At 38.3% G+C, this 13,409-nt stretch overlaps 1 protein-coding gene across 1 annotated transcript in view; it reads right to left on the bottom strand.

Annotated features, from left to right (window-relative positions):
- The window catches only part of EDNRA (endothelin receptor type A), a 94,083-nt gene that overhangs the window by 32,261 nt on the left and 48,413 nt on the right, over positions 1 to 13,409 (bottom strand). The window contains exon 3 of the mRNA XM_082264168.1: positions 5,399 to 5,526. Coding sequence (XP_082120294.1) covers positions 5,399 to 5,526 — 128 coding nt within the window. The remainder of the gene's footprint in view (positions 1 to 5,398; positions 5,527 to 13,409) is intronic.

The following is a 13,409-nucleotide window of genomic DNA, read 5'->3' as shown; positions in this document are numbered from 1 at the left end:
TGCCCATGGGGTTGTAAGAACTTTAAATGAGAGTAGTAAAATTATACATACACTATATTACCAAAAGGACTGGGACGCCTACCTTTACACACACATGAACTTTAATGGCATCCAGTCTTAGTCCGTAGGGTTCAATATTGAGTTGGCCCACCCTTTGCTGCTATAACAGCTTCAACTTTTCTAGGAAACCTGTCCCCAAGTTTTAGGAGTGTGTCTATGAGAATGTTTAACCATTCTTCCATTTGTTAGGTCAGGCACTGATATGGACAAGAAGGCCTTGCTCGCAGTCTCAGCTCTAATTCATCCCAAACGTTTTCTATCAGCTTGAGTTTAGGACTCTGTGCAGGCCAGTAGATTTCCTCCACCCCAAACTCGCTCATCCATGTCTTTATAGACGCACTGGTGCGCAGTCATGTTGGAACAGGAAGGGGTCATCCCCAAACTTTTCCCACAAAGTTGGGAGCATGAAATTGTCCAAAATGTCTTGGTTTGTTGACACCTTAAGAGTTCCCTGCACTGGAACTAAGGGGCCAAGCCCAACCCCTGAAAAACAACCCCACGCCATAATCCCCCCCTTCACCAAAAAATGTTGACCAGTGCACATAGCAAGGCCCATAAAGACATGGGTGAGCAATTTTGGGGTGGAGCAACTTGACTGGCCTACAAAGAGTCCTGACCTCAACTCCATAGAACACCTTTGGGTTGAATTAGAGTGGAGACTGCGAGACAGGCCTTCTCGTTCCAACATCAGTGCCTGACCTCACAAGTGCGCTTCTGGAAGAATGGTCAAACATTCCAATAGACACACTCTTAAACCTTTTGGATAGCCTTCCCAGAAAAGTTAGAAACTGTTATAGCTGTAAGGGGTGGGCCAAAATATTGTAAGCTAAGCTAATTGTAGTTAGTCATATTCAACTGGACTTGTCTTGTAATGTTAAAGATACTTTCCACTCTTCCATTAATCGCGAAATGTCTTCAATAAATTCGGTAGCATGTAACCAACTAATGCTAACTATGCATACTGCATGTGGCATTGGGGTGCATTTACCAAACAAATAGTAAACCAATATGAGTATAGTGAGCCCTAACGCCTTTTACTGGCTTCATCAGTTACCACCTGGATAACTGGTGAAACATGTTCAATAAGTCCAATAGAATGTAACTAGCTAATGCTAGCTATACCATAGCACACTGCATATAGTGTTTGGGTGCAATTAAAACTAAATGGTAATGCAACACAATCATAGTGTGTTATATTGGCTGTTATGATGCATGTTATATTGTACATTGTAGTGTGAATAAACCCTAATTTTTAGAAACTGGTGCTTTGTGATACCTCTGTTGCCTATGTGTTTAATAATGTGACTTTAGTTTAGGGGGTGGATCAGCCAGTCTAAACTCTGGTCCTCCCCTTCAGCAAGGATAGAGACCAAATGGTGGGGAGTATAACAATAAGCTTTTCCAAAATGATGTCCTATAAAAAAAATGTTCATTTAGCTTATATAACTGTAAATCAACCAACCCTAACCTATCCCTAAATGCTTTATTCCAAAAACGAAAACAAAAAACAAAACACTTGTTAACCTCGAGTTATATAAATGTGTGTTTTTACCTAATTAATGAATTTGTGGAATGTCATTGTCCAACCATATATGCTTACCTTACCAGTGGGGAGGGGGTGAACTCAGAAAAAAATTATATATAAATATATATATATATATATATATATATATATATATTTATTTTACAATGACAAACTGGGCGGTCATATAAGGAGTACCACAGCCATACGATGATAGTTCGAAAGCAAATATTGAATGGAGGTGGACTTAAAGGGTACCAAATCTGTTAGGGTCAATCAATATTTTATTGATATCATATTCAAAGTTTAAAAACAAGTTGCTCATAGGATTATTTTCTAATATAGGATGTTTCTGTCTTTTTCTCTGCCCCTAATCCCCACCATTTTGACATATTTTTTTCTTTCCGAAATCGACTATTTAACAAAGGCGGACTTTTAAGGTGCAAAATCAGAACATAAATATTCTTAAGATCAGTATTATATTGATATCATATTTAATATCTATCTGCATTCAATTTATGTGTACAGCTTACATATATGCATTCATCATATAAAAGACTCAAAATGTCATCATCTTATGTTACTATTCTTTTCTTTGACAAATGCATATAAGCTTTACGCATTTATTGAATGCGGATCTACACTGAAAATGATTTCAATAAAATATTGATCTCAACAATATAAATGTTGTTACTTGGAACCTTAAAAGTCTGATTCCGTTCAATAGTCGATTTCAGGAAGAAAATCTGTGTCACAATGACATACTATATCCTCCTGCAATTCAAATGGTTTTAAAAGAGCTCAACAGGGATCAATATGTGTATTAAGAATATATTGCACAACAGTATACTACTACTGGTACTGAAATAATTTATGATAATAACCGCCTACACAAATATTTTCTTTTTTAAAGTTAGAGCAAAAATTCTCTTCTGTCTGGGAACCAGAGTCTAAATTCAGCAGGAGAACTGTAGGAGGAAGTGGGTGTAGGGGGGGGGGGGGGGTGTTGAGAAGAGTCAGAAGGTTCTTCATAGGTTAGAAACCATGAACCCATCCCTCCTTCCTCTTGCTGGTGGCCTGTACAGTTGAAAATCTCTCTGTATAAAGCAGACAGTATGCTGCTTCCAGTCATATGTTCTAGCGTTCATTTACAATAGGGTGTCAACATGCAGATGTGCCTAGGGCAGTTTGAGATCTCAATACATCCCTGACCTGCACTTTAGGATGTCCACTATCCTATTCAACTGATGGCCTCCTACTGCCACTATACACCTGAAGAACTGAAATGCTGCAGAGAATTTCCCCAGAGTAAAAACTCAGATAACAGCTTCATACCGTCTTACAATGAAAGCATTGAATATACTGAAATACCTCTAAAATTAAATGAAGCAGCTACATTCCCAAGTTTTGCTATTTTTTTTCACATGGAACTGCTCCAAGATTTTAGTCTTGTTCCCAGAGAAAGAAAAATACACATGATATTTTCACTTAAGTAAAAAATACTGATATATTATTTTCACTTAAGTTAAAATATGCCCAGAGTTTTTCTTTTAGCTATGGATATATTATATTTGAAGACTGATCATCATAAATGTAATCTAATTACAATTTAAAATAATGCTGGAATGGATTGGCACCAGTTTATTCAGCTCTGTGCCATTATGCACTTCTCCCTGCCAAATCATCTGTACTCAAGTTTATTCGCTCTCGACAGTCATGTTGGAAGTTGTCGTGTGAGTGTTAACAGATGGTCGGAAATGTTCTGGTTAAAACTTGTTCTTCTGAACCCCTGTAAAAACTCATCATGAATCCGCTTTAGAAGAAGAAATAGAGACACATCATGGTTAAGTAAAGAATCATGTTGTTATCTTGATGCATCTGGAATAAACAGACATCTGACATGAATTTGTGAGGGAAATCACCCAGCGTGCTGTGCATGCCGATAAACAGCGGTAAGGGATCCTTGCTAATATTCTGCCAATTCCGTGCAAGGTGGGGAGGGGCTCTGCTTTGAAGTTATCAGCCAACAGAGGATGTCACATGTAACTAACTAAAGGAGGAAACGTAGTCAGTTTTTATAGAGCTGATAGGCCAGTGATGGGCCAAACTGAATATGGCAACCCTCTGGAGAAATTCCGAGCTGATCCACAAACTTTTGCTAAATTTATGGCCTGCAATTGCAAAGAATTGTAGTCCAACAAAAAAATCTATAAACATGTAAAAAATGTAAAAAAAATATCTTTGTGACTTGCTAAGGTCATGCTTACAAAATGGCTGTGAACAAACAAGATTGTTTCCTAGTACATAACACTGATTTAAAAAAGCTGCACACATGTTAAAAAGAGAGCAGCAACCCTAAAGGAAAACCTGTAGTGATAAAAAGTATATGCACTGGTATTGCTGGCCCCTTCTTCTGAAAATACAGATTGCTTGACTAATATAGTGTCCTTGATCGAATGCCACAATCCGTAATGTTAAGCTGCTAGCACCTACCACACTCCATTATGAGTGTGTTAATCAGGGGGAAGTCACGTGACCCTGTGACGAAACGTGTAGGGGTGGGGCCTACTGGATAACATCATCATGTTCAGGAATACAGGAAATACTGGTATCAGAGCTATGTGACCACTGTTACATGTACATGAGAGTTCTTTTAAGCATACTGGTAATTGTATCTTGGTGCTTGTGAGCACCTAAACAATGTGAGTACTGTTATATGTGGGAGTGTGTAAATAAAGCAAAACTTAAGTATAAAGCACTATTTGTTTTTTTTGTTTTTTTGTTTTTTTTTTATACATAGCTTGTAAATGTATGTAAGGAGTGAAGGAGGAGAGGAGAGAGAGAGAGCTGCAGAGGTCATCTTAAAGGAGAAGTGTCTGCAATAATCGAAAAGACCCCCTATTTGTGGAAAGAAAGCAAGGTTGCTAGATTCATATAGGAGGCTTTTATTTTACATTATATTATTATTTGGTTTATATGTGGCTGTGTTCTTGCGCAACCACATATAAATGTAATTAGCGGTGCATAGATTGTCTGACTGCAAAGCTGATGCTTTACATTTTTGGAGTCATCAACCTTGAAGAAGTATAGGAACAAGGAGCACAGGCTCATTTATGGATTTCTTTTGCTCCATGTTTGCTGCAGGTGTGGTTTATTTTCTTCTATGTTCCAGGTCAGTGATTGGGAAGTAATAAGACCAGACAATGCTGGGCAACAAATATTTTCAGATAGAGGCCAGAAGAGCAGCACCCTATTTTTTATGGCAGTTGTAATTTAAAATCTAGAAACCAAGTAAGGCATACAGTAATAATAAAAGGGGATGACTAATTAGGGACCTAATATGGTATGTCACCTCCAGTATCCATTTATGACCAGTAATGGCTTTCTCCCTGTGGTGGGTAGTCTTGGATGATTCTGGAAGTGACACTAATGTTATGACATTAGCATCACTCTCTGCATCAGTACACGGTGTAGTGCTCCATTCAGAAGTGGGGGGGTCCATTAAGACTTTCCTCAGTCTTTCGGGTTGAATGATGCTGGTCAACCGGAATGATTATTGTGACGAAAAAGAGGCACTGGTATTAGTTTTGGACTGAAGGTGAGTTTTGCAGCCTGAGATGCTTTTTTTTTTTTAGCCTGCCAGGGGAAAAATAAAAAACTGACCCGGATATTGGGCTTTGAGAGATTGCATGGCCACATGATAGGCACAGTTCGCCAGGGTTTTCTCTCCAGAATTTGTAGGACAGAGGTCAATAACTCCCTGTAAGGGGAAGAAGTCAGTTAGTGTCAAGATGAAAAGCAACAATATAAGCATACCTGTCCACACTCAGAGCACACAGGTTGAGCACTGTGATTCCAACTGAAGCCTTCTGAATGAATGGAAAGACCTTGCAAAGACATGCTCCAACTGGAGACTGATCAAATGGCCACCGCTGTGCAAGAAGCTGGTAAAGAACATACAAGAAAGAAAATTATATGGTTTTATTTAATGTAGGCATGTTTAATATTGTATACATACAGCTTAGAGTAATTGGATTACAAATATTCAATGGTCCATAAATACCAGGAAAGAAATAGCACAGCATTCTGCTAAAATTGTGTGCACCAATAAACCTGTTTAAGAGCAATAAACAGGCAATATACGCACTTCATTTTAACCTTTTTGGTTATATTTAGCTTTAACCTAGATTAAAGTAATACTATTACAAGGTAAGCATGGTGGTTGCCATTGCTGTCTTCGTGAATAAAATTATAGTTGTCTGGCTGTGCCCAAGTACATTTTAGTCATAGACCCAGCACAAGAATGCTATAAATAAGTGTCAGAGATGTGTCTGAATTTTTAATCTCTATACCTAGTTCGGGTCAGCGGCTTAGAAGGCACTGAAGCCAAAGACAGCCAGTAAACCAGAATTCTAAAAAGGAGAGTTCTACAATGACAGCCTTCTTGATTTTCAGGCATGAAAGTCCCCAGTAATAAAGCTTGCCATAGATGGGTCAAAATTTTGGCTGATTCAGCAGAGACCAGATGCATTTTGATCCAATTATGGCCATTCACATTTGTGAGAAGTTAATCTAATAATTGACCTCTCATGAACAGGCTTGTTGGAAAATCTTTGTTCGATGTGGCTGCAGCACTGATTGGCTTGGAGACTGGCTGCAGCGCTGATCAGTGTATTCTGACAGCACAGCTGTCCCTGCTGTCAGAATAGAATAGTGCAGCGTGTAAGATTCCCCCATCCACCTCAAATTTGTGGAAGGGGAAATCCATTCAGTTTCTTTCAATTGGCCTGCTGGGTGATAGAAAAAAACAAACTGATGGGGTGTATGGTCCGCTTTAGTGTTTGGGTGTTCATACATGTATACTGTATGTACATTTCGACTATGCTTATAATCGTGCAGTGGTGTCCCCTCCCTCCATCCATCCCCCTCTCTCTGAACTTGCTATTGTTTTAGACAGAAGCAGCTACTACATTTCCTTCCAATCTAAACAAAATATATGCATTGCGTGATCATATACTACAGCTAGGCAGTTACTGCACGCGTACTGTGCTTTGTAACAAATGGCTAACAATAAGAACGAACTTAAAGCCTAGTACACACAAGATCAAAAAGTTGTATGAAAAATATCACTTTTGAAGCGATCGCACGATAATCTGATCGTTAGTGCACAGCTTTCGAGAGCCAATCACGACAGTTCATCTGAAATTATCCAAAAGGACAAGCACAAACATTTTTCTTGTACGATACCAGATTGCACTCTTTTCGTTTAACCAGTACAGTTTTCCTCAGAAAATACAATACAATACATTACATTTTTCTTAAGTGTACATTTCAAGTAGTTCTAAGTAGTTTTTTTTAACTCTTTTGCTGCCACAGCCATTTTTTTTTCTAGCACACGTGTTAAATTTTCTTTTTTTAATTAAACACATGCAAAACCCCCAAAACATTATATATTTTCTAAAAGCAAAGTATCTATAGAATAAAAATGTAATAGTTGCAATTTCCTATGTTTAGCACAGCTGTTTAACAAATCTATATTTTTTGTAAAACATTATTTTAATTAATTATAGTGCACACAAACGCAATAAAATATCTGAAGTTTCTGCAAATTTTCTGTAAAAGATAAAGCTGAGTTGAGTTAAGAGATGCCAGATATTCAAGATTTAAAACTTATGTGGCTGCAAAATGGTGACAGTACTGATACCTAGAATTTTTCATGGGTGATTCTTTAATCAGCTGTTACATTTCCATAAGAATTTTTGTAGTTTGTAATTGACCCATGTCATAGCTTGTTCCTCTATGTAAATTTTTCTTCTTTTATTTTCCATTTTATATTTTTTGTTCTTGCCAGCTGTACCTTTATTTTTTATGTGCATCAAAATGTATCTCGGATATACTTTGTCCAGTGTGTTTCTACCAATGTGCGGTATTTATCTGTACCACAAATCTAATTCAAATAAAAAGTTTGTAAACAAAAAAAAACCCTTCATAGCTCTTCAATTTATTATAAAAAAATAATAATTTTTCATTTCAGTAAGATGCGTGGTGATGTCACACAAGCTACAGTTATGTACCCTTGTGCACAAAACAAGTACATAGTTTTGTAAAAGTATGTGCATGGGGCTGGGGGGCTTTTATTTATTTTATATTTTTTTCATTATATTTTAATTGCTTTATTTTTATTTTTTACTTAACTTCATGACTGTCATAAGGGTGCTGACAAGCATCCAATGTGATAATATGTGCAGCGTGATGAATACTTTTTACAGAGGCATCGGGGTTCTCCTCTGTCCGACCCCCACCTTCCCTACCTTCCCCACCAACCAGAATGAGTTCAGACTGTACTTGCTCATTTGTTTTACTTGCTGGGATATAACAGCACTGAACCCCAAAAAGATCAGAGCTGAGTGTTTCCAGGATCATCGATCTTAGAAGAGACTGGGAAACAAATGATTCTTATCTCCCCACTGCTCTCATGTCTAATAGGGGTTGATGGATGACTTATGGAGGGAACAGATCAGCCAATGACACATGGGGGTTGATTAACTAAAAGTGGAGATGCAAAATCTGGTGCAGCTCTGAATAGAAACCAATCAGCGTCCAGGTTTTATTGTCAAACCTCAATTGAACAAGCTGAAATTAGAAGCTGATTGGCTACCATGAACAGCTACACCAGATTCTAGTAATTCTCCCCACGTGGGGGGATTGCACAGTTCCTGGATTATAGAAGTAATTGCACAGGTTTACACCCAAATCATATAGATATTTACTATCTATCTATCTATCTATCTATCTATCTATCTATCTATCTATCTATCTATCTATCTATCTATCTATCTAAATATGTGTTTACATCCCGTAATATTTATGGTGGCAGTAAAAGGGTTAAAGCAGGTAGTTATTACAGCTCATGTCATCAGGAAGTTAAGACTTTTTATGAAGGAAAGGAAAATGGTACAAAGTGTATCTAATGCTTCCTCAAGGCACTACTGTCATTTATTATGCACATGTTTCTCCTAAGAGCCAATTCAGCATCTTTAAAGACTGGACCCTTGAGCACTTTCTTCCTCATAGGTCTGCTTAAGTTAAAGCAGCATCATGTTTACTTGTAATGACGATATGGAGAGGGGTGGGGTTGTACATATAATTGTTATACAACTGCATCACATCCAAAAAGTTTAAATTTCAGCACTGTGAAAGTGGTAGGTTTAATATCAAGCTTTTACTGAAATAAAGTACCTTTCTATTCTAAGGCCTGTCTGAAAATAGCCCTGTTGTAATCTATGTCCTAACACAACCAATACCTTTCATTAAGCTGAATCTGTACTTTGCCCAAAGCCTTGGGGATTGGCTCAAAACTTTCGAAAGGGAGTAGGGAGAAAGTCATCAACCACTAAATAGTTACGGGAAGGTACGTGCTGCTGGTGAGAAGGGAAGTTACAGTGTAACCCATCTCACTGAGAAGGCCACTTCAAGAAAGTAATAAAGCATAATTTTACCATATGACCATACAAACAACTGTCAAGAGAATCCTTGTATCTGTAAAAAGGAAAAAATTGATGGACACTTTATAAATCAAATGTTGGGTGAATAAACCCTTTGCACATTATCATCCAAATTGGGGAGTCCATTACCATGGTATAATAACTATGTAACGAATGGTATTGGTGCAAACACTACACCACAACTCTGCAAGAAAGTCTGGCCCATTACCAATCTCTGGCGTTGCAATAGCTACAGAGCAGATGTGCATCGGGCATAAAAAACGCATGTTTGGATGTATTAGTAGCAAATTTCTAAAAGAAAACCCAGCTCGGCCATCTTTCCCCTGTTTTCTTTAGGGGTGTTCTGAAAATAATGTCAGTTTTAAACTGTGTCTGATGATGTAACAGGAGCACAGAAGAACAACGGAAAACTTTAGCCAGGTTCTTTGTGTTTTCTTTAATTGTCTTTGCAAATTATTGTAGTCTGTTTTCTGTTCCTATTTATGTTTCCCATCATCTGACCTACTATGATACAGGAATTAACTAAAATAGCAAAACAGAGATTAAACATGCTTGACTGTAACCACTCCAGGCTTTACAGTTCCTCTACATTAAACTCATCTGTGGTCAGGAGATGATGTTGATTCAATGATTACTACTCTGAATGCATTGAAAGTACTCATTTTACAACTACGCTCATACAAAGCAGCAGACATGACAAATCAGTGTCTAAGTAGGTAAACACTTAATGAAACATTTTTGTGGCTGGCCTCTTTGTACCATTACCAGGCATTCAAATCTGTGCATTTATGCTATGCAAAACCAAACAGAGGTCCTCCTGTGCAACTTACCATGACACAAGACATATTAGCCATTTATTTTACTCATTCTGTTTACTACTGTTGATATGGTAAACACTTAGACAACACCAATATACCAATCCCATGGATGTTGGCTAAATGTAAAACCCCAAACATACAAAGCACAGGCTGTAGCCTTTGGGAGCTGAAAACCACAAATAAATCTAGAGGTTCTCAATGTAAGTGTACAGTACTTGATTGCCTGAGTCATCCATCTTCTGTGGTCATTAGGAGTCTAACCCTCCATTGAGACTATTCCTGCTAAAGCAAAAGAAATACATCAGGAAGGGTCAAGAACTCCAATGAATAGATTCTGTCAGTGTAGTTCCCTGAAAAAGCCATCAGTCCATCTGGTTTTACCCATATCTAAAAATTAATGTTTAAAGTATAACTAAAGGCAACTAGAGTGGAGAAGAATTAGAACACCTGTCAGTCTTTATCGCTGTCTGTGCCCCAGTTAGGGAGATTCACCCTCTCTATTTGTCCTGTTTACTGTTGCCATTGTAAGTGAAAGTAAAAGAAAATCCCAAATTTTGGGTTGACGTTGGAACAGTAATGGAGGGGAAACCTTCCAATGGGGACACTAGTTTTGCTGATTCTGGTGACCACCAGGGATTCCCTCACTTTGGAGGGATTTCCTCCGGTTTCGGGAATGGAACAGGAAGTGAAGGGAAATCTCCCCTATGGGACACAAATGGAAAAACAATGGCACAAAATACTTTACCAAAAAAAAAAAAAAAAAAAGTTTTGCCTTTAGTTACACTTTAAGATGCTAAAAGTGAATCTGTGTTTTGCCTAAAGAAAAGCAATGGGTTCAAATTAATTCAGGCCTCCACAGCAGCATATTCTTACGTTTCTTTTACTTCCTTGCAACTCTGTTCAACTGCCAGAAACTAAAGACAAGCCTATGTAAGCTATATGTCAATGGGAGAGAATTGTTAGGAAAGATTAACCATCAACCCGAATAAGGAATTTTGTAAAAATAATCTTCTTGCAGAACGAGCCAAAGTAAGGACTTTTCAAGCCAAAAACATCTTAAGCCAATGAAGTATAGCACACCTCCCACTACCCATTTGTTCTTCTTTAAGCCTATAACCAAAGACTTAAGCCGGGCTATAGATGATTTGAATCTTGACTGGTTCAGCAGGAACCAGCTGAGTCTTGAACCATGTATGGGCAGGCTGAATGTACCCAAGTTGATCGATTTATCAACTTGGGTACAACCAGCCTGCTGGATTCAACATGAGATTATTGCCAACGGCTGTTATAGCCACTAGCAATAATCACTGTGTCCTCCTCACGGGGATAGCTTCCCTAGTCCTGCCGGGAGAACACTATAGCTCTGTGGGAGGGATTTGCCCATCAACATTTGTGGTTGCTGGAAAGAAAATCGCTCCATCTATGGCTAGCGTTAAGCCCCGTACACACGCATCGAAAATTGGCAGGGAATTTTCGTCCAACGTCCGATCTGCCGATTTTCGGCTTGTTAGTATGATGCTTCCGACAACCGACTCCGACTTTTCGGCCGAAAAAAAATCTGGTGTGCAGACTATAAAATTTTTGTTGGCCGTCAAAACACGGCCGATTTTCGTGCAGTCAGTACTGATTTCGACGGAAAAATCTTATGAGCAAGTCTGGGCATGCTCAGAGAAGAAAGAACACAAAGAAATCAAACCACCACATGACATCACTTCTGAAGTAGATTTTTGTTGGGCGAGAAAATTCGTGTCTAGGCACATTCCAACCAACAAAACACCACTCTGGACAAAAGACGGGCGATCGGTCGACCGATAATCGTTGCGTGTGTACGGGGCTTTAGTCTTCCAATGTGACTTGTGCTTGATTGCATATGAACAAATTTGGTCATTTCCCCCTGCCAAGCTTGTAGATTGCTCCTTAGCAAAGATAAGGTAACCATCTAATGTTTTATACATTTTGTTGCTCCTTAGCAAAGATAAGGTACCCATCCAAAGTTTTATACATTTTGTAGCTTTTAATTAGCTTTTTTATAAGGAGGGGGAAGGAATTATTTGTTTTTGGAGTGGGGTTCTTGGAAATAAAGCTTTAGTCTCTTCAACATTTATTCTATTGTTTTTTTTCTCCATATTTTTTTTTTCTTTTTTTTCTCGGTATTTTGGACTAAACACAAAATAATAATGTAACTTGGATGTCTAACAACATGATATTGAAACTGTATACTTTTCTATCAAACTTCTCATTAATTCCATTACAGATAAGAAAAGTTTGTTGGCTGTATGTAGACATCTGTGGGACAACTCGGTCCCCTTGGAATGCATCGAGGTATACACATCTTTTCCATAGAGCAGTCACACAGCAGGGGAGACAGACATGTATCCTCTGGATTTGTCCACAAGTGTAAATACAACTTGTTTCTCGAAATCAACAAAAGCGGAAATTGTTTTTTAAGAGAAGCAGCTATGTTAACCGCATGCCATTTGAAAACATGATCAGAGACACATACACAAGATTCCTCTTTGGTAAACATTTCCAAGGTCGTTTACAATTGTATAAATGGGGATTCTTGGGAAACAACTTTGAAAATACATAAAACATACAAAATTAATATTTATTCTTGTGAAAATGACAGAGCTTTCTATCTTGCACGGCTTCATAGCCTTGTTTCTCTTTTATGGATTTCAGCTAGTCAGAGATGATTTGCAGGCTGCTCTTTATCCATGTGTTTTCAGATGCTTGGAAGATTCTCAGCAAGGTCAGGATATACAAGGAGCTCTCTCCCATCAACCTTTTAACCTTCTTAACTCAAGGTCTTCACCTATGCCCAGAAACCTTCACTTTATCAACAAATTCTGCTCGCTAGTAAGTTACACAAATACTGCTTTGTAAATTCCACTGTCACTAATGGATGCATGTGCCCCATTTGAAGTGGAACAATAGGGATGTAGTCCCTGCAAAAACCCATTTGTTTATTGCCTTTGCCAATAAAAGTTTGACAACACCATCTACGTGCATTTAAACCACAAGCTGAAGTATAACTAAAGGCAAAACTTTTCTTTAAGTTTTAGAGTTTCCTCTCACTAACTGTTTGGTCTAAGGGACAGGAAGTAGACGGGAATCTATGCAATGGGACACTGACTAGGGTTATAGCCCTTCGTTACTCTATTCAAAATGAAGAAAAAGGTTTTGCCATTAGTTCTAGTTTATGATGCTGACAGTCTGTTCATACAATAATTTACACTTTAAAATAGTATATGCTAAACAAATAAATTATATGTTCATCACAATTATGAGAAAAAAATACTTACCACATAACCTAAACCAATGGCAAAGATCACATGGTATCAAGCTACTAACAGATGTGTGGATGTGTTAAGCCGATACTTTTTTTTTATCAACGGGGGGGCTAGGATCGGGCGGTCCAACCTGGGTGCCACCCATTGGGGGGGATGTCAGGCTGGCCTCCCTGCCCCTCCTGGCCCTGGGACAGCCCTGCCAGCGTACTCA

This window comes from Pelophylax lessonae (assembly GCF_965119305.1).
Source record: "Pelophylax lessonae genome assembly, chromosome: 1".
Taxonomy (NCBI): domain Eukaryota; kingdom Metazoa; phylum Chordata; class Amphibia; order Anura; family Ranidae; genus Pelophylax; species Pelophylax lessonae.
The sequence above is the reverse complement of the archived record's forward strand: the minus strand, read 5'-3'. Positions and strand labels throughout refer to the sequence as shown.